Below are 19,548 nucleotides of genomic sequence, written 5' to 3'. Positions count from 1 at the left end.
GTTTGGAACGCTAGTGCGGCGCGTTGGTGGCTCAACGGCTGTGGTTGTGTCAGCACCGCGCCGCACTGAGGGTAACTCCAACAGGAATATGGCAGCATATGGATCTGGCTTGCATATGCACGTGTGGTCTGATCTTGTCGATCTCGACTCCCAAATGCCCACCCACCAGGGCGCACAGATACGGAGAATTAGGAGTGAGATCCCGAGGGAGGCTATTTCCGAACCGAACCACGCCCCAGACGGCTGAGATACATATACAGGATTGAGCCGCAAGGTAAGCCTCACTCGTCTATCCGCAAGGTCGGACACACCGTCGGATGTCATGGCAAGATTCTAAAGCAGAGCTGCGAAGGGGCATATCTTTGCACCTCAGCCGTTCGAAGCTTTGACCCCGGCCCGCCGCCCCGCAGCCTAGCGTTGCATACATGTGTTTCGAATTTGTTTTCTCTTCAACGTACCGTTCAGCTTTTCCCGTATCGGTGGACATTCAATGCTCGTAGCACTCGATATGTGCCTTGACGAAGGTGGTCTTCGTGCAAGATATTGGCGAATAGTTCCTTCCTACGCCCTTTTACGACTGGTATTCAGAAACTACCAGATTGTATCCAGACGGTTGTTGTCACTATCCTCACGCCGGAATCATCTCCACTGAAGTGAGGTTGAACGCGGATATCCTCCGGCTACCCCAAAGCGGCTAGCCATACAATCTATCCAACCACTCACCCTGCGATGCAGGGGTTCGTCTCACTCCACGTGACCCAACCCTCTACTTCTCATTCTCTTGACCTTCTCCTCTCGCGCACCCGTGCTCATTGCCTAGACCGACCATTCCTCTTTCGGCAACATCTTTCGAGGTGCACACGACTACGATATGGTTGGTGTCGCGGGCAAGTCGAAAGCATGCAGAACGTGCAAGAAGAGGAGGATCAAGTGTGGTATTTACAGACCCAAAGCATCTCACTAACTGGGTTTTGACTGACAATGAGCCGGCTCTAGACGAGGGCAAGCCGACGTGCGAGAGGTGCAAGAAGAGCGGTTACGCATGTGCTGGTTACAGTACCGGATTACAGTTCATTAACACATCAACCGCGCCCTTCAATCAGCCCACATCAAACCAATCATCCGCACCAATCCAACTCGTCGGTAACACGCCCGTCAGAGTCGTGCCCCGGATACGCACTGCCGAGCTGCCCATGGAGCTCAGCCTGGCAGCCTTCCAATCCGAAGTCTGCACCGCGTTTATGCTGCACAATTTCGTGTGGAAGACGTACGGGAACGGCTGGTTGGAACCGGCAGCGCAGGAGCTGCTCGATCAGTTGAGCACGCAGGCTGTGCGGGCGCTGTCGGGCATCTTCTTTGGCATCTTCCATCATAAGGAGGATATTCAGTTACAGGCTTGTTTGCATTATGGGAAGGTACTTGCACAGTTGCGGATGAGATTGGCGGAGCCGAGCGGGGAGGGGGTGGAGAGGATGATAATCCCGGTGCTGGTGCTGTTGATGCATGCTGTAAGTCAACTTTCTTTGCGAGTTAGTAAAGTGGTTTGGTTTGGCTTGGTTTACAGAGGTGCTGACGGTAGTTGTAGTCATACGAAGAAGATCAAGCGGCCGCAGTCTCGCATGTAAAGGGGCTTATCATGCTGCTGCAGGTCGCGGGACCCTTCCGCTTTCAGAATGTTCCAGTGCGTAGGGCGTTCGAGTCCGCTGGAGCTACTCTAGTAATCACCTTCCACCCATATGTTTACTCATCTACTAATTATGCCTCAGGCGACGTCCTTCATCCTCGCCCGCCAACCCCTCTTTCTGGCCTCCGAGGAGTGGAAAACCATCCCCTGGGCCCTCGACCCGGCGTCAAAAAGCCAGCAAAACCACCTCACAGACATCCTCGTCGACATCCCCGGCCTGCTCTTCCGCGCCGGCGAGTTACAGCACAATAATGACGACCCATCGGCTCGCTTGGCGCATCTCGAGCGCGTGAAAGCAACTCTCTTCTTCCTCTACTGCTGGCGCTACACCTGGGAGCTTCTCAATCCGGACGCGGCATACGAGACTAAACCCACAGCGGCGGAAGCGAAGACACGAGTTATTGCTCGCCGATTACACTTCCGCGGGAGCCACGAAAACGCCGCCGAGATACTGCTCTACAACGCCATCCAGCTCTTTCTCCTAGGCCTGATCGAGCCCCTCTCTGATCTCACCACCACCGCAGCAGACACCACCATCGCCCAGCAGACCGCCTTCCTCGCCGCTACAGCAACATCCTTCCCGCTGTCCACGCATCCCCGCGGAGCGCTCCTCCTCCCCGACGACGTGGATACGCTACGGGACCTCGCCATCGAAATATGCCGCGCCTTCGAATTCCAAATGCACGCGCCCGAAAAGAGCCGCGGTAGCAATCTCTTCTTCCTGTTCCCGCTCGGCATTGCATACGAGATGCTCAAGGCGGATGCAGACTATAAGGCTTGGATGAAGGGCATGCTGGATAGGACGCCTGTGACAAGCGGGTATGCTGTGGGTAGGAATAGATGGTTTGGGAAGTACTATTTCCCGAAGGTGAGGGGAGTGCCTGGGGAAGATCGGCGAATATTGAGGCCGCCAAGAGGAAGTGAGGGGGGAGGGTTAGGGCGGCGGGAGGGGGGCTTAGTGGGGTGAGGTGAGGGATGATGGCGGCAAGGGGCATGGATCTTGCCGTGTAGCGCCTTGGGCAGTGGAGACAAATAAGCCATGGGGACGGTACCGAGAGAGAATGCTCTAGTAGTAAGCGACAAAGAGTAGGAACGTGCTTCTTTGTTGCCTTGGCGGCTCACGGTTTGGGACAAGAGGCATCACTTCCTAACAATAGCTTTGAAAGAGGGATGAAACTTCATGCGACAGCTTGGGGCTGGATGAATGAATGTCCCCTTCTCTAGACGTAACGATATTGACACTTTCCAGCGAATAATGCTTTTGCACCGTGCTTCGAGACATCATACAGTCACTCTCGTCTAAGATCTCCTAGCACACTGTGAGATTCTGAATGCGTGCACGCCATGTCCCCACCTAACCAAAATCCACGGCGACCGCCTTCGTTCCCAATGCCCCCGAGCCGGAGTGAAGTCAGCAGAGGCGGAAGGCGGCCCTTGTCCAACATAGACGAGAACCCTGCATCGTATGATCAGGACTATGGCGCATCCTTCTGTAGTGACAACAGCTCGGATGGCGAGATTTCCCACGAAAGTAAACCGGCCAGCCTAACTGACACCGACAGCCCTGGAGAACATACATCGAACGGAGAAGACAGCGACAATGAAGAAGCATTCGATAGCACACTGAAACATCCACCCACCTCCATAGCACTAGGAGAAACAGAAGAAGAATCCGATGCAGAGTCCTCCGAAGGAGGTGCTCAAGTTCTCCTAAAAGACGCATTGAGCATGTTAATGGCAGCGATCCCAAACGACGAGGAGCTCGCCGTGCGAATCTACGAAATGATAAGCCCCATGGTCCAACAAACTTTCCTGCAAAGATCGTACGGGGGGAATCTAGACGACATTTCCGCATTACTCAACCAGCAAAGAAGCGTCGGCACGCAAAAGGACTTCAAACATTATCTGCGGCCGACCAAAGCCTCCATGATGAAGCAAAGTAGCAAAGTTGATCTTCCCCCGGGTCATCCGCCAAAGCCAGGTAGCACACAACCGTTAACGCCGAAGGAACGGCTTCCTAGCAGCACGTCGCCCAGTCGACCTGTTTCGCGGCAGGGCTCGTGGCTGGGCCCGTTGAGTAGGCAGGTTTCTAGAGCGCGGAGTGAGGCGCCAGATACGTTGAAGCGGTCTCACTCGATTACTGGGAGAGTCGAGACGCGGATTGAGAAATCTCCGTACGTCGGACGCAGATACACATCGTTGGCATCGGGAACGTCTTCGCAGGATAACGGTAGACCAAATAGCGCGAACTCATTGATGAGGAAGCGTAACAGCGTGCTCCCAGCTATTAAAACATCCGAAGACGTAGCAGGGCTAACGTCCCGGGTGCAAGCCGACACAGCAACCCTGGAAGACGAGTTCAGGCCGCAGCCGCAGCCAGTGGAGCGGTGCGAAACGAGAATCAGAGAGCTAACTAAAGACATTGAGCGATTGAAAAATAGCGAGCAGGAGGCCTGGAACATGTATGAACTCAAGGTCAAGCAAATCCAGCGAGAGCACGAGGATGTGCTGAGAGCCAAGGAGGCGGAGTTGATAGAGTTACGAGGTCTGATACGGAGTTTGCAAGATGAGCTTGTAAGGGAGAAGGAAGCGAAGAACTTTGCGGAAGGTGAGCTTGCAGAGATGAAACGTCCCATGAGAGGAACGGATGAACCGGCCGCAATGAACGAGGATCAGAAGATGATTACGGGCCAAGCACAACGGATTCGAGATCTCGAACAACACTTGGTTCAAGCGAGGGCCTCCGAGAGCGCAGTTCGGAAAGAGATGCAAGAAGCCAACGCTCGAGCAGAATTGCGCACCACCGAACTAGAAGAACAATTACGTCAGTCAAACGACTCGGAGAACACCTTAGAGACGAGCCTTTCCTCCGTTGAGGAAGCCAGACAGAAACTCCAGCACGACCTAGACATCACAAAGCCAGCGAAGGAGCGTCTGGAGAAGGAGGAAGGAGAACTCATAGACCATGTCAAGTGGCTCGAACAGCAGTGTGCTGAAGCGCAAGCCTTAGTTGATGCGGAGAAAGCGCTTCGCGAGACTGCGGAGGAGAAGATAAAGTGCCTGGAAAGAGATACCAAGGATTACCAGATAGCGATTTCTGATGTAGAGAAAGGCGTGCCAAACTCTGAAGCGACAAACGAGGCTTCGGATTCGTATGCGGGCTCAATTCAGCAGCTCCAAGCAGACATCGATACGATTCGGCAGACGATGCGCGGAAATACTAGGGACATCGAGGCGTATAGAGACATCCTTGATACCAGTGACGAGGGCGAATCTAAGCGCATAGTCATGATCCGCGTGTCGATAAGGAAGCTGCTAGATCAGTACATGGAGATGCTGAGCAACGTGAAAGGACTGATTGCCCCGTACCACAAGGAAATGCAGGAATCCGAGAAGCAACTGCGGCAGGCAGAGAAGGAGCGGGAAGAGGAGCTCGAGATGACGGATGAACAGCATTTGAAGTGGAAGCCGCTATATGAGAACGAGAAAATGAGGCACAAAAGGCTGAAGGCAACCTGTGAGAGGTTGAAGACAAAAGTGAAGGAGCTGTACCAGACGGTCCCGGAGTTACGGCACGAGAACAAGGAGTTGCGCAGCAGACTTTCCGATTGTCGAGACCACGGCAACCTGATGAAAGAACAAGCTCAGAAGTGGCAGGAACAAGCCCTGCACTGGGAAACCGAATACACAGCCAAGGAAGCGATATGCGAGAAGCACCGCAGTCACCTCGAAAGCCAGCTCGAGATGCAAAAGGAAGAGATGCTGAAGTACATCAAAGACTACCACGACTGCATGCCAGAGAACGATCCTGACTGGTGGGCCATGGAAGGCTTGCAGAGGAAGATTAAGGATGTAGAGAGGCAGTTGACTGACGTGAAGGATATGCTGGCGAGGGTTAAGGGAGATAGAGAGACTGCGTATCGGAAGATTGAGACGCTCATGGACGAGAAGAAGGCCCTCGCCGAGGAGACTGAGAGGCTTAGGTTAGGTATACTGGAGGAGATGGAAGCCCCTGAGGGAGACAGCGGATATGATAGTAACTGGAAACCTAGGAAGAACGATAAGAAAGACACATGGTCCCAGTCCAAAGAGGAAGCAGCGAAGCAAAGGAAGACTATGGAGGAGTTCAAGGAGAAGCAGAGGATTGACAGGGAGGAAGGGGACACGGCTCGGGCCCAACAGGTGATGGAGAAGGTGAGAATGTGGAAGATGGGACTTTATTACCCACCACGGAGAGTTGACTGGGGAGAGACTGTGGAGAAGACGCCTTGGGAGAGGTGGGAGGGCGAGAGATGGCTGCGGGAGGCTGCTACTCTGGAGGAAACGAGGGAAGCGGAGAAGGTGAAGAACGCGATAGTTTTATAGAGCTACGGATATGCAATACTGCAGTATATGTCGCATGGACGTTTAACTGAGAACTGCAAGTGATGGTCTACGGACTGCTGAAAGTCCCTGCTCCTCCGCAACCTTCTCTAAAGGCAATTTTACCCGAGCAGCAGAGTCATAGCTCCAACTTTCTCAACCCCACCAACACCAACACTCACACCCTTTCCAGACTTAAACAACGGCACAATTGCCCCTCACAATGGCCGACGAAGACGAAGACCTCTCGCATCTGCGCGCCCCGGAAGCCGCCGACATCGACCTCGACGAAGAAACCCAAGATTTCCGCTTCCTGGACAAATTAGCCCACCATGATACCAGCTCGCTCTCGCTCCCCAAACGAGGCGAGAAGGACTTCGAATCGCACTCCACGAACTTGCAGCTCGAGACCCTCGAAGCCTCGCGACAGGCTATGCACCGCGTCCTTTCGATCCCTCGTACGCACACGCAGAAGAATCACATCCTGGGCATGTACCACCCCGAGACGAATATGGCATATGTGGAGAAGGTCAAGACGCAGCATTTTCTAACAATTGGACGCGCGAAGGGCGGGAAGGAGTGGCTGCTGCCTGAAGAAGCGCTGTTCTTGATTGAGCGGGGCAGCATGGATTGCAGATGGCCTGTGGACCTTGAAGATGGGGAGGGAGCTGAGGTCGGCGCGCCCATGAGTCTACAAGGAGCCTATGCGGCGTTCATAGGGTTTGAGGGCGGTGTGGGTGGCAAGCTGACCCTGGAGATGTACACAGTTTACGCTGGGTTGAAGAGGTCGGGATACGTTGTTTTCCGACACGGAAGCTGGGACGACGACAGAGCACCCATCCAACCTCTCGCCCAAAAAGAGGAGGAGAAACCCAAAACCGGATACCTAAGCCACTTCTTCGCCGAACTCTGGCGCCGCATCAGCACGCCTTCCCACATCATCCCCTCGCAAAACCTCGCCTTCGGGCCCCTCATAAAACCCGGCCTCTTCAGAACCTACGCCGACATCTACCGCCTCCTCCAAATAATCCCGACGCACGACCGCACCTCTCCCCCTCAATTCCTGCTCCCTTCATCTTCTGACAATCCTTTCCGCCTGCACTTCGATGTCTGGAAAACGGCCGGGTCGCAAAGATTCCGCAAAGCGAAGCGTCCATCGCCCGATTTCCGCATCTGCGTCATCAACGCGCGGGAGACATCTATCCCGACAGGCGCGCAGCTGAATGATTTAATGGCTACGGTGCCGGATGATCCGCCTAAGGGTACGGGTCAGATATATCAGAAGTTGAAGCATGGGAGGCGGAATGTAATCCTCGCGGTTGTGGATAATGGGATTCCGAGTTATATTCGAGTGGCGGACTGCCCGTTCAGCGAAGAGAAAGTGTATGAGCAGACGAGCAGGGGGCCGCGAGGGAAAGGTGGACGAGGGAGGGGAGGTGGGCGGGGAAGAGGCAGAGGCAGAGCAAGAGGGAGGTGAAGATATCAAAGACCTCCTGGGAACGACCGCCGAGATACACATAACTCCACCTCCGAGAAGGAGGCACGGCTACCTATCGCCCCCAGCGCAAGAGGAAGGACCCCACCGCCCTGCGCAATTAGCGCTAAAGATCCGTCGGTCTAGGGCCCTGTGTCGCAAGACAACGAGAGGCGAATCCCTTCGAAGTCCGATCGAGAAGGCGGATGATGAAGGAATGCTAGCCGATGCACTCGGATTTACCTTCAAGTTGAAGAAGGAAAGCAAAAACGAAACGACGGGTCGATCGGCCTCTGGCGGATGAAGAATACTGCTTCCTCGAGGAAGTCAGAGCCACCAGTTGACACTTATAGACAAGTGCTGCAGACAGCCTGGAATTAAGATACCTAACGTACGCATCCCATATCTCGAACTACAAAATGACGCGTGCTAGGAGTCAAACTTGACATGCGGCCCCAGTGGAGATATACTACATGATCCATTCTGTGAGGTATCTAACACTAGCTAGCTAGCTGTATTGCCATGGACCACGCTACCTACCAGTCACTTCCTGCACCTACGCCATTGACGCAAACTCGTCCGTAGCTACCCTTCTTATTATATCATGGTAAGTAAATGGGGTATTTCCATGAGCTTTCCACGTCTAGACCATGAACTCCTGTATCCAGCCGACAGATTCCCATAGATCCCAATGCTCGGCTCGCCGAAAACGCCAATCGTGAAAGCAATTTGCGTTAGATGATGCTGTCGTAAAATCGCCCTGCGATGATACTTCGAAAGAAGCACTTTTCGTTTCCTAGCTCTGCTGGAACAATCCTTCCAACTCGGAACAGCAAGCGAGCGTCGTGTGCCTCACAGCTTCGTGTCCTGCCTCGTTGAATCGCTCAGCCTACGCATCGGCGCATGCAACGTTCCACTCGCCCCTGACCTGCTACCCAAACTCCCGCTAGCCCCTTGCGTCGCGCTGCTGCCACTTGCGCTCGCGCTTGTGCTCGCGCCCGCTCTGGCCGTTGAGCTACTAGATGTGTTCCGTTGGTGCAATGTTGCACTCATCAGCCAATGCAACTGCATGCGCATCCCGTTGATGGCGGCGTTGGTGTGTAGCATCTCGTCCTTTACGCGCTGGCTTTCGTTGATGACCATCATGTTGGTGCGGCCTTCGAGCTCGGTTAGGGCGTTGGCGATGCGGGATACTTCCTCGCGGAGAGAGTCGTGCAGCGTGAGGAGGTGGTGGACTTGCGAGTCGAAGGGAGGCTGGGTGGGGTTGTTGAAGGGTGTTTGAGAGGGGTCGTTGTTTGGTGGAACGGGTGGAAATGAGGCCGGGGGTAAGCGGAAATCCGGTGTAGGAATAAGGCTTGCTGGTGGGAAGGATTCGGAGTTGTTGGGATCCAAGGGGTTGGTGACGGGGAAGGACGAGTCGTTCGCGTTGGCTGGATAGAGCATGTCCGTGATATTCGAGAGTCCGTCTTCAAGTATGCCAACCTTCCTGGCCAAAGGCTCCAGCCGTGCTTCGTTCCTCTCAATTCGGGCTTGCTGCTCCCGAAAATGGGGCGCCATGGTTGCCATGGGGCAGCTCTTTTCGTGATTTACAACCTCTGTCCGCTCAGCGGTAAAGGCACAGCCTACTATTGCGCCCGAGCATGGAACGACGACCCTGCCGCAAACGTCCTTGATGTGCGTTTTGAGATCGACTCGCAGAACCTCGTTTGAGCAATGAGGGCACGTCGTAGCCCGGTTCGGACAGGTGGTTCTCTGGTGCTCCTACAAACCACATGTCAGGAACCTTTTGACGCACGCTAAAACGGTATTACATACCTCAAGATCCTTCTTCATCATGGAGGTGTGACAGTCCTCGCAGCTCACAGTGTAGTGCAAGCAGCCCTTGTGGAAGTCCTTCTGGGAAATGCTGTGCCGGCAATCGTACGAAGGGCATTCCACAAGCGTGTACTCGCAGTACAGCATGACATGGTCGTGGACATTGACCCGCTGGTTCACCCAGGCGCAGCCGAACTTGCCATTTGGACACTTGACCATGAGCTCGTCTAGCATAGTCTGTATGATTTTCGGCACCGGCCGAGGGTCCTTCTCTGCATCAATCGTGCTCCGACACGTAGGGCACGTCTTGCGGCCGTCCTGCTGGGCCTGCCAGGCATGATCCAAACATTCTCGGCAAAAGTAGTGCTCGCAGGCGAGCTGAACAGGCTTGTCAAATGGCGTATGGCAGATAAGGCAAATGAGATTGTTATCGATGGTCGTCGACACGTATTCGAGGAGATGGACGTCGGGCGGGACTTTGGCCGCGCGACTCTTACGGCGCTTTGAAGACGGGGAGTTGGAAGCTCGAAGCGCCAAGGGAGAAGGGTCCGCCCTGGGAGGTCCACCGACTACGAGCAGGTCAGATGGCTGCGAGGGGACGGTGGTGCCTGCTTCGCTGGAGGCTCTCGAGCTTCGGCGGTCGTTGGGCGGCGGGATAGGCTCCGGCGACGACATGACGGACAACGATGTCCAAGACAAGTCAAACTAGGCTGCAGCAGTGTGTTTTGCTCTGTCAAAGAGGTCGAGGAGCGGGATCAGATATCTGAGCTGCGCCAGCTTCGTCCGTGGCGTACGCCAGCTGTGGGGGCCCTCTCGGAGGGTGTAATGGGATAGTCGGGTTGGTGGTCGCCCTGGTATGCTCCAGAGCGACGGCAGGGAGGCCGCTGATTAAATAGTCATTTGCTTATTTTGTTGTGTATGACAGAGAAACATGAAAGGTATGCGGCGACTTCCAGGTGCTCCGCACGCTGAGGCTCGGAAGTTGGCCCGAGCCAAGCACGAGGCACCTGCCCTGCCTTGGTGCAGGGCTGGCGTCAGTCGGCATCGGAACCTCTCGCACCTCACCAATCCCCGGTGAATCTCGACGCAGGTGCACATACTCTCTGTTGCATGTAGTCCTGTACCTCCACTGTTTGCTCTCCTAGGCTCCACGTCGCTCCTTCTGTCTCTCACTTGTGCTCGCTCTTGCCCGTTTTCGGTACTCCACCTCCACCTCCGCAATCACCTCCGCCTAGACCACACATCCCTCCCTCCACAATCACCGCCGCCGCGATGTCGACGACGAATCCACCGCAGCTGTTTCTCCTTGCGGACCACATCAAGCTCTCCCTGCTTGAGAGACAGCGAGCAATCTCCCTCAACCTCTCGCCAAATACGCAAGATGGCCAGATATCGCGGTCGCTGGAGCAGTTCCGCTCAGGCATCGAGTCTCTCGAGTCGCAGGTGGCAGACAACGAGGACGAGTATGTCTCCTTTATGCCCATTGCCTATATACTCCCGCATTCTAACACCCCCCAGATCCATTACATCCCAGCTCCCCCGCCTGCGCTCCCAACTCGCCGACCTAACCTCACAATTCACCTCGAGCACCTCCAACTCGCCTACCTCTCCCACCGTCACCCAACCCAACAACCCCTCCCTCACCTCCGACTTCGCCGCCGCCCAGAAGAAACCGCGCCAAGTCTCGAAATCCGTCCGCTTCACAGACGACCCCTCTACCTTCCGAAACGCCGCCCCCGCCGACGATGACCCCAACCGCGCAGCCCTCTTCCCCTATCGCGACGACCCCTCCGAAGACTCCGGCCCTGATCAAAGCGACATGTCGAACCAGCAGATCCACGAGTACCACAGCCAAGTCATCCGCGAGCAAGATGACCAGCTGGATCGGCTCGGCCAGAGCATCGGCCGGCAGCGGGAACTCGGTATGCAGATTGGAGATGAGCTAGACGGACACGCGTTGTTGCTAGACGAGATGGAAGAAGGGGTTGATCGACACCAGGCGCAGTTCCGAAGAGCGAGAGGGAGGTTGGATCGGTTTAGTAAGAAGGCGAAGGAGAATTGGAGTCTGACGGTGATTGTGGTGCTGATCATTATCCTGGTGCTGCTCATTGTCATCACGAAATGAGCTGGGGCAGCGAGAAAGAGAGAAGGGAAGAACCAAGAGGTGTAGGGATATCGGAGCATATTTGGCGTTTTGGAGCGTGTATGATATGGCTGGGCATTTGTACGTCACCCAGTTACTGCTGCTTTCTCTTAGGCTCAGCGCTGTTTCATATGTATTACGTGAGTAGGCTCACTTCGCCATCACTGTTACTACTCGTATCTACTACGCCATTGTTTTTTATCACATAGGCGGTCTGGCAAGACGAATGGGACCACATTACGCCTTTCACATGCTGTTGATCCTTCATCTTTCAAATCTTCTCGATTCGTCGCTTACAGTACACTCCACGCGGCCGACATCCCTCTCAGCTCAACTTCTTTTGGCTGTTTCGAGAGATCGTACGAGGCTGCCCGATTGATTCATGATCTATCCTGATCTGAACGCCACGCTCCAAAGTCCTTAATGCAATCATGGATAAAAGACCGGCCCCAAGCCAGAAAGTAGTATAATGCAGTTGTGTGTCGAAAACGTCATGGCCCGCTGCTGGAGCATGAGTGGAAACGGGTATCTCTATATATATGCAAAGCGAAAAGCTCGAGAGGCGCTCGAATCGGCATAGGATAGCGGTGGATGTCGTGGAGGGATGCTAGGAATGGTCTAGGTTTTGCCGTCGGAGGAATAGAATTAGGATCCGGGGGTAGTGCTGGTCTTCCGCTGGCGTTGGAGAGACTCTCATCGGAGACCTAGAGCCTTCTTTGACTTGTCGTAGACAACGTAGGTAATAGATACAGCTGGAACAACCTTCAGAAGGTTCGGTGTAAGACCCTTGAACAGACCTCTCACGCCTTCACCTTTGAGTGTCTGGCGGGTGACGTCCATGATGCCAGTATAGGTCCGAGGATGGAGGACAGTGCCCTGGCTCTGAAGACGGGTTCGAAGGAGGTTCAGTGGATACACGGCGCTTGCTCCGAAGGCGCCAGAGAACCCGCCAATGGCTGCGGTGACGAAGCCACCTGGTTGAGCGTCCTCTTCGTGGCAGCCTCGTTTCCGGGCAGTGCGGGCTGCAATAGTCCGCTTGAGGTACTCGAACGTTCCGAGGTCAAGGGCGGCATATGGAAAAATGCCGAAAAGTCCCATTGGCAGGCCGCGATAGTATGATACGAAGCCACCAGTGCGCCACATCTTCTTGGCGGTAGCGATGATGAGCCGGTTGCCGTGCAGTCCGCCGGAAACCGTTTCGCACTGCATGCGACTGTAGGAGATTAGCTTGGAGTGAGCTAGCTGGGGTCAATAAAACCTACAATTTGAGTGTGTCGATGGGATAGACGGCGAATTGCGACACCATCCCTGCAATGATTCAGCATATTCAAGATGAGAGTACAGTCAACTACTAACCTGCAAGCCCACCGGCTACAAATTTCGACCAGGAATGGATGATGGCGGGATCATTATGGCCTTCAAGTTTGGCAAAGACGCGTTTGGCAGCCTGAACTCATTAATTAGCACATGTAAATATTTTTGGGTTTAAGAACCGAGAATATGTACCTCATAAGATCCAAACTTGATCGCTGACTCCGGCATCACCTTGACCACATTGAGACCGTTTCCTGCATCTGATCAGCTGATCCCGCTGTCAGCACCGATCGCTATAGCTTACCAGCATAAAGACTGCGCATGCCACCGGCCTGCCATAGCTCCTTCGTGGCTACGGCAAGAGGCCGCCATGCATTGAGCGCTGCGCGAAATACGTTGCCTGATTTCGCAGCGGCGACGGCCTCTTTGGTAACGTTGGTCTGGGCGATGAGGTAGACTTTGAGACGGTCGAGGGGAGCGGTCGAGGTGCGAGATACAATTCCTGCAACGCCTCCCGCCACGAAATAGCCTGGATTGGGAACACAAGCAATCAGCACGGATTTGAAGCCTTCAATAAGCCCTTTCTGGGCCTCGGCAATGGGAACATGCAGGTCCTCAACATCGTAACGTGGCGGGAGGGTTTGCGAAACCGCAGAACGCGAAGCTTCGGCCGGCGAAACCATTTGGAACGATTCAATGTAATCGGACGAAGGAGAAGAGTGGGGCGGGGTTCTTGCTATGAGGAAAATAGATCCAAAGAGAGCGTGAAGAAATTTTTGTGCAATACCTAGACCATGGATAGTGTCGTCGCTAATAAGGACGTCACCCTCTGGGTTAATGTGAGTTGAGGCTTGGAAGTAGGTTAAGACAGCCCTGAGGTTCGGTGCGCCCGCGGGAATGAAAAGAAGGAAGTCGCTGCACTCTGTTAGCAACTTGGCCTTGAGCTTTCACTGCGGGCAGGGCATGGAGACTGGTGAAGGTGAAGGGGTGGAGAGGAAACTGTAAGCGACCAGCGACCACGCGAGGACTTACCGCCATTCCTCGAAGCTGAGAGTCCCGTCACTATCGGTGTCAACTTCTGCAAAGAAGCTATCCAGTTTGCTGTTGGGAACCGCAAGCCCAGCACGACCGAAGGCGACACGGAGTTCCTCCTTCGATATCTTGCCGTCGTGGTTGTAATCAATACTGTTGAACAGCGCCAGCAGCTCCTTTTCGGTCTCTCTGACGAAGGTACGGAATTCTTGAGAGCGCGCAGGTTAGCAAAGCTCGAGTGAAAGCCATTCGCGAGAGCTGACCGTTGTATTGGATCCGCCCGTCTCCATCCGTGTCTACCGCCTTCATCACCTCGGCCAGGAGCTGATCCGCATTTTTCAGAGCTGCCGTCTGTCAGTGCGCGGCGCGCAGGAACACAATGTTAAGGCGTACGGTGATCCAGCTTGCGCAGCCCTTTCTTAAGGGCTGCGAGGTCCAGCGCCCCCTGTTTCCGCGTGTCGAGTGTCTTCCATAGTGCGTCAACGCGCGCATCCTGGGCGTTCGCCGTCTCTGTGTTCATCGTCCCGCTATCTGTGGTCTATCATGGCTGGGGTCTGCGAGACGCGAGGGGAGTCGGCGCGCGATCGGGCGAGGTGAATTGGTGGAAGAATGGCTGCGGGGAGCGGGCACATAGGTATCGTCGTGCGGGATGATGAAAGACAGCGGGGCGCTATGATGTTGTTCAAGCTTCTTGAGCAGTCCCAAACAGGCTAGCCGTGACCAGCTGGGCCGGACCGGGCCTGGAGGGCAACCATGGCCGACCACAATATCAACTTCGGTCGCTAGTTGAAATTTCTTTTCTCTTCCTTTACCTTTTACCTCGCGGCAAGACTTGTTATTCCTTCCCCAAAGTCACGGAGTACAAATCCCTCCGTATCGGAATCTCGGCAGCGCAAGATCAGGCTTCCGGAAACTCGCTCACCTCACCCCTCACCAACGAAGGCACCGATCCGCCCGCTAAGATCAATAGCATCTTGAAGACGCGGTGGCAGATCAGTTTCACTGTCTCACTCGCAAGTCACATGCCTGGCTACCTCTCCGTATTCTTTATTACTTGGATCCGTTAGCCTCAAAAAGGCGGCTTCCGAAGGCACTTGAGCAACGGACGAGCAAGTAGTGTTTTCTACGGTGGAGCTCGCTCGTGCACGATGGCTTCCAGCTATTGGGACTCGACACAGCGGAGGTTCTGGACCTTCACCAAGCAGCAGCTGGCGCTGGAGCGGAAGAAGCTTGAAGAGTCAGAACGGAACCTGGTGAACATGTACCCACTTCCGGACAGACGACATCTTAGCATCTACTTCTATCATCGTAGGTGTTCGCCGCAGCTTGCTAATCGTCGGCTAACTTGACTCCAGAATTATCAAAGATGGCTAGACCACTAGTCATCCGGCAGCAAGCCTTGGCCACCGCTCAGATCTACGTCCGACGATTCTATCTGAAAGTAGAGATTCGACGTACGAATCCTGCCTTAGTTCTGGCAACAGCTCTGTATCTAGCTTGCAAAATGGAAGAATGCCCGCAGCACATCAGGATGGTGCTGGCGGAGGCTCGCCATTGTTTGGGTACGTTGCCGCTCAGCTCCAGGCATATTTGACTGGCTAACGAAGTAGATACATCCTTCAACGACGTCTCGAAGATTGGCGAGTGCGAATTCACCCTCATCTCGGAGATGAACTCACAGCTCATCATTCACCACCCATACCGCAGCCTTGCCGAGCTACAGACCCAGTTCCAGCTAACGCAAGAAGAAAACGCGTTGGCTTGGTCAATCATCAACGACCATTATCTGACGGACCTTCCTCTTCTCCACGCCCCTCATGTGATCGCCATCACTGCCATGTTCCTTGCGGTGGTGCTCAAACCCACGCAGGGTGGTCTCCAGATGCATGCCGCAGGGGTAGCTAATGCACTCCAGACTCTGGGCAATGCTCGCGGTGGTTCTGCCCAGGGCACGCAAAACAGGGTGCAGAAGCTCGTTGACTGGCTGGCAGAAAGCACAGTCGATATTGAAGCCGTCGTCGAGTGCACTCAGGAGCTTATCTCGCTCTATGAGATATGGGAGTCCTACACGGATAAGACGTGCAAAGATCAGATTGCTAAATTTGTCAAAGCAAGAGGATTGGACAAATGAGAGTGGTTGTTAACATGAGGCCGTATCCGATACTTCTGGCCACAGGTCGAGGAGATCAATTCGCGTCAACCTGGCGCTGCTGTGCGTGCCAGGTGCGGCGATGTTCCCTCGGACAGCAAGCGCGGTAAGCTTCGGATTTCCCGGTGCGTTTCCAATTGGAACCGCAGGACCATGATGACATTGCGACGGGGTTCCGATATTGCGGACTACCGCATCAGACGGACGTTCTCAAAATGCGACGGGGGAGCATGGGAGAAGCATCAAGTTTCTGCGTCAGTCTCCGGCTCTTCTCTGGCTGTCGACGGGACTGCGCCATACTCAGGCGACCTTGCCTTTGTTCTGGTTTCGCGCGCAATGCGAAGGATCAATACCACCACCCCCGCGCCACCAGCTGTGCTCGTTAATTTGGGTGCTGACCACTATGCTCAGCACTTAAATGCAGTACAGTAAGCGGGCCACTACATACCCCAAGACCGTGGGGAAGCGATTTCGCCTGTGTTCACATAGAGTAACCCTGCGCGGCATGAGCAGCTGCCCCAGGCAGTTCCTCGGTGGACCGAGCCTGAGCTGACATGTTTGGGCGAGCGACAAGGCGATCGCAAGCGTCAATGCAAGGGCGCTTGGCTTCCTGTCAACGAGCAGTTTGACGCTCTACGAAACTGCCGCGAGGGCACGAGCAAGCGCAGCGTTTTGGATCTGCTAAATATGGGACATTGCGTGCGGCCGCGCCATTGGTTGCGCGTTGCATTCTGCCCCTACGGAGTGGGACGTTTTGGCAGGGCACATGAAGGGTCTTCGCAATCCACGGGAGCGGTTGTCAGACACAGCCAGCGTCTCGAAGATCGCTGGGTCGAGCAGCGTGGGCCGGCGCTTTCATGATCTCACACGCGCACGCAACGGGCGCCAAAGGCCAGTTGCGGTTGTTGGACCAGCACAACGCAGATTCCAGAACAGTCGCCGTTGCTGTAACAAGAAACGATTTGCAAAGGCTATCGGCAAGGGACTCGGTCGGCCGTCGTCCAGCCACTGTGTTCTGCTTTTAGCGCTGTCCGCAGCAGCTACCCCAGCGCATTCGACAGCTCCCGGACTTGAGATGCGCATTCGAGAGAAATCGGGAATTAATGGGTTGTGCTAGCCACACGCTTACTCGCTAGTAGGTGGAAAGCACCTGGCGGGACAGCGAGGCTCGCACCTGCAGGCGGAGAGGCGGTCAAGAGACACTCGCAGTGATTGGGGTCACGATGGTAGCGTGGCTGGCCAAGAAGGCCGGCAGGAATTACCCCAGCCGCCACGCATGAAGTGTTTGGTGCTTCGCCTCCTCTCGACACGGCCCTCTGGGGCTCTGAATAGACCCAGAGCGCTGTGGAGGGGCTGCCGCATGTCACTGCTGCGCTCGTGGGCGGTCCCGAGGCCAGGAACGAGATCACTACTGATGCCCACCGGCCCTCAGCGGCGTCCAAGGCGCGCTGGCACACGACGGAGGCGATTCAAGGGCCGGAGGTGGCGAACACGGCCCACTTTTGCCCACACCGGGGCCTGCCATTGGCCTGCGCGCCCGCCGAAAGAGCGCAGCGGGTGCAGCTAAGTGTCCGTGCGATCCTGCCCTGGTCTGTGCGCACTCTGTCGCATTTGAAAGGGCAGCAGCCCTCAGCCCACCTTCCGTCGCTCACCAGCATCCTGTGTCTCCGCCGACCACCTTCACATCACGATACATCCCTCCGTACATACCGACTTCTCCCCCCTTCGCTCGCCCCCTCCGCTGCCATCGTGCTCTCCCGCGACCTTAAGCGCTGTATCCCACGAACTGTTCCCCCTTTGCGTCGACCTACCAAAACAAAGGCTGGCTCACCGCTCACCGCTTACCAAGCTTCATCAACAGAGCCAACCTTGGACGGCCCTTTCATCTCATCCACCGTCAACCGACCCTTCCCTAGCCCGTAATCATGTCGCAGTTCTTTAGCTACGGACATAACAGCCACGCATCGCACCTTAACGCCCATACACACAACCACCATGGCGGCCGATCGCGGAGGGCGCCCCGGCTCTCGGCATCACAGAACCACAAGCAGTTCCGTCAAGCACGCACACCCAAGGAGTTCGTCGTAGAGCCGCCAACCATGCTCGCGTTCCGTCGCGACTTCGAGGCTGCTAGGTCGTTCGATCTCGAGGACGACGAGCTCTTTTGCCCGTTCCATCTGCTCACGGAAGACGATGTAAGTGCGCTTGCGCTTCCGCCCTCAGATATATGCCACCCGTCCATGTCATCGCAACAACAGGCGCTGATTTACGACGAACAGCTTCAATCTATTCACTCTTCCGGCTCCGATCGCTCGTCGTTGTCGAGCGGCTCCCCTGAACAATCTCCGCTCCAGCATCAGCTCCAACCGACTCCTTCCTTCGTCTTGTCTTCTGCTCCCAATCCTTACACGCCGGCGGGTTTCCAATCGAACAACTCGTCGCAGACAAAACTCCACCAGCCACTAGCTCAACGAACCCGCAATGCCATTCCCATCGTCGACCCATCCACGCGCGCTGTTGCTAGCCCGCCCCCATCTGTGTCCCCCAACCGACAGATGCAGCAACAGTACCGACGCTGGTAAAAGCCCGGCTGGCACGAGGCTAGGCGATCTGTTCGGTTGGTATTGCGGTGTCTCTTCGTTGCTAGACTAGTGGCTACCCCCACATGGTGGATCCAAGCAGTTCTTGCTTTGATCTGGCGTGTCTCCAGGATCTAATACTCTTCTTCCCGATATCCTCCGGAGGATCATACGTCTATACTATCGACTCTCCTTGTACAAATCTACGATATCTCCTTCGACCATCTTGGGTATACCACTTGGAACGGGCGACGGCGTTGCACTAGCGAAAGCATCATTCCGAATAGAGCGCTTCTGGTCTTCTGTCATCCAGCGCTACGCATTGACGGCGATTCTGCAAACATGGGTGTTCTGGGTCGCATTTTGGGTTCTCTCGACGTTTTAAGACTTATCAGAAAATTCTCGGTTACAGATATAGGTGTTCTGTAGCGTTGGATGTCTAACTTATTGTCACCCGGCCGCCCGTCATGGGGCCATTACAAAGGGTAGATTTCATTTGTGTGGGTTCAGGAGGCTGGTATACCACGGCGCGATAAAGTTTATTGAAGCGGCGGTGTCGGGTCATCGGTTGGGTTGCATATCTCCATATCTCTGTGGTTGTCTCTTGATACTGTACGGCTGGGATGAGTCACGTCTAGCGTGTGTGGATTTCTTCTTCTCCATTGTACGAGGTTCTTATTCCCTAGGGTTGAGGGAGGGGCAATCTTGCGAGCTTCTTGGATGTCTTTTGGATGCTCTATCTCCTTTATTTTGGGGCGATTCCTCGTACAATTACACGCCTCGATCAGCGTCGAGGGCAGTGAGTTTTGGACAAGCAATCGTAACTCTACCTTCAAGATCGTCTTCCTTCTCAGCTGAATGCCAAGTGATGTTTGCGACAACGCTCCCCGCTCTTCGCCGCAGAGGAGCGTTGGTGAGTTTCACATTCCGCACCTGCGCCGCAAGCTTCGCCGAGGGCGGCAGCGAGCTGTCGTAGCTGCTACAAGCTGGACAACA

General features: G+C 55.0%; 8 protein-coding genes across 8 annotated transcripts; 7 read left to right on the top strand and 1 right to left on the bottom strand.

Moving 5' to 3' along the window:
• Positions 1 to 871: 871 nt before the first annotated feature.
• On the top strand, positions 872 to 2,608 carry BU26DRAFT_557075 (uncharacterized protein; the record flags this gene model as incomplete). The annotated part of the gene is made up of 5 exons (XM_033832417.1): positions 872 to 935; positions 997 to 1,508; positions 1,586 to 1,681; positions 1,767 to 2,552; positions 2,600 to 2,608. The coding sequence occupies 5 exons, from the start codon at positions 872 to 874 to the stop codon at positions 2,606 to 2,608; spliced, it is 1,467 nt and encodes a 488-aa protein (XP_033690564.1).
• Positions 2,609 to 3,028: 420 nt separating this feature from the next.
• Positions 3,029 to 6,049, top strand: BU26DRAFT_557074 (uncharacterized protein; the record flags this gene model as incomplete). The annotated part of the gene is made up of 1 exon (XM_033832416.1): positions 3,029 to 6,049. One exon carries the CDS (start codon positions 3,029 to 3,031, stop codon positions 6,047 to 6,049), a length of 3,021 nt encoding a protein of 1,006 aa, XP_033690563.1.
• A 220-nt stretch (positions 6,050 to 6,269) lies between these two features.
• Positions 6,270 to 7,824, top strand: BU26DRAFT_598438 (tRNA splicing endonuclease-like protein subunit; the record flags this gene model as incomplete). Its single annotated transcript, XM_033835025.1, has 2 exons — positions 6,270 to 7,429; positions 7,668 to 7,824. The coding sequence occupies 2 exons, from the start codon at positions 6,270 to 6,272 to the stop codon at positions 7,822 to 7,824; spliced, it is 1,317 nt and encodes a 438-aa protein (XP_033690562.1).
• Positions 7,825 to 10,607: 2,783 nt separating this feature from the next.
• BU26DRAFT_414172 (uncharacterized protein) lies at positions 10,608 to 11,460 on the top strand (the record flags this gene model as incomplete). Its single annotated transcript, XM_033823052.1, has 2 exons — positions 10,608 to 10,798; positions 10,854 to 11,460. The coding sequence occupies 2 exons, from the start codon at positions 10,608 to 10,610 to the stop codon at positions 11,458 to 11,460; spliced, it is 798 nt and encodes a 265-aa protein (XP_033690561.1).
• Positions 11,461 to 12,171: 711 nt separating this feature from the next.
• BU26DRAFT_526277 (calcium dependent mitochondrial carrier protein-like protein) lies at positions 12,172 to 14,344 on the bottom strand (the record flags this gene model as incomplete). The annotated part of the gene is made up of 8 exons (XM_033830687.1): positions 12,172 to 12,691; positions 12,741 to 12,786; positions 12,835 to 12,925; positions 12,985 to 13,046; positions 13,097 to 13,707; positions 13,825 to 14,032; positions 14,088 to 14,168; positions 14,218 to 14,344. 8 exons carry the CDS (start codon positions 14,342 to 14,344, stop codon positions 12,172 to 12,174), a joined length of 1,746 nt encoding a protein of 581 aa, XP_033690560.1.
• A 628-nt stretch (positions 14,345 to 14,972) lies between these two features.
• On the top strand, positions 14,973 to 15,955 carry BU26DRAFT_557069 (C/H/G cyclin; the record flags this gene model as incomplete). Its single annotated transcript, XM_033832415.1, has 3 exons — positions 14,973 to 15,132; positions 15,180 to 15,386; positions 15,435 to 15,955. 3 exons carry the CDS (start codon positions 14,973 to 14,975, stop codon positions 15,953 to 15,955), a joined length of 888 nt encoding a protein of 295 aa, XP_033690559.1.
• A 1,214-nt stretch (positions 15,956 to 17,169) lies between these two features.
• BU26DRAFT_2564 (uncharacterized protein) lies at positions 17,170 to 17,719 on the top strand. Its single transcript, XM_033821206.1, has one exon. The coding sequence runs from the start codon at positions 17,250 to 17,252 to the stop codon at positions 17,538 to 17,540; it is 291 nt and encodes a 96-aa protein (XP_033690558.1). The 5' UTR covers positions 17,170 to 17,249; the 3' UTR covers positions 17,541 to 17,719.
• Positions 17,720 to 17,898: 179 nt separating this feature from the next.
• On the top strand, positions 17,899 to 18,555 carry BU26DRAFT_498369 (uncharacterized protein; the record flags this gene model as incomplete). Its single annotated transcript, XM_033826335.1, has 2 exons — positions 17,899 to 18,168; positions 18,253 to 18,555. 2 exons carry the CDS (start codon positions 17,899 to 17,901, stop codon positions 18,553 to 18,555), a joined length of 573 nt encoding a protein of 190 aa, XP_033690557.1.
• Positions 18,556 to 19,548: the final 993 nt, after the last annotated feature.

The sequence above is a fragment of the Trematosphaeria pertusa genome (genome assembly GCF_010094035.1).
Source record: "Trematosphaeria pertusa strain CBS 122368 unplaced genomic scaffold BU26scaffold_1, whole genome shotgun sequence".
NCBI lineage: Eukaryota > Fungi > Ascomycota > Dothideomycetes > Pleosporales > Trematosphaeriaceae > Trematosphaeria > Trematosphaeria pertusa.
Note: the sequence above shows the minus strand (reverse complement) of the source record. Positions and strands in the feature narration are given on the sequence as shown.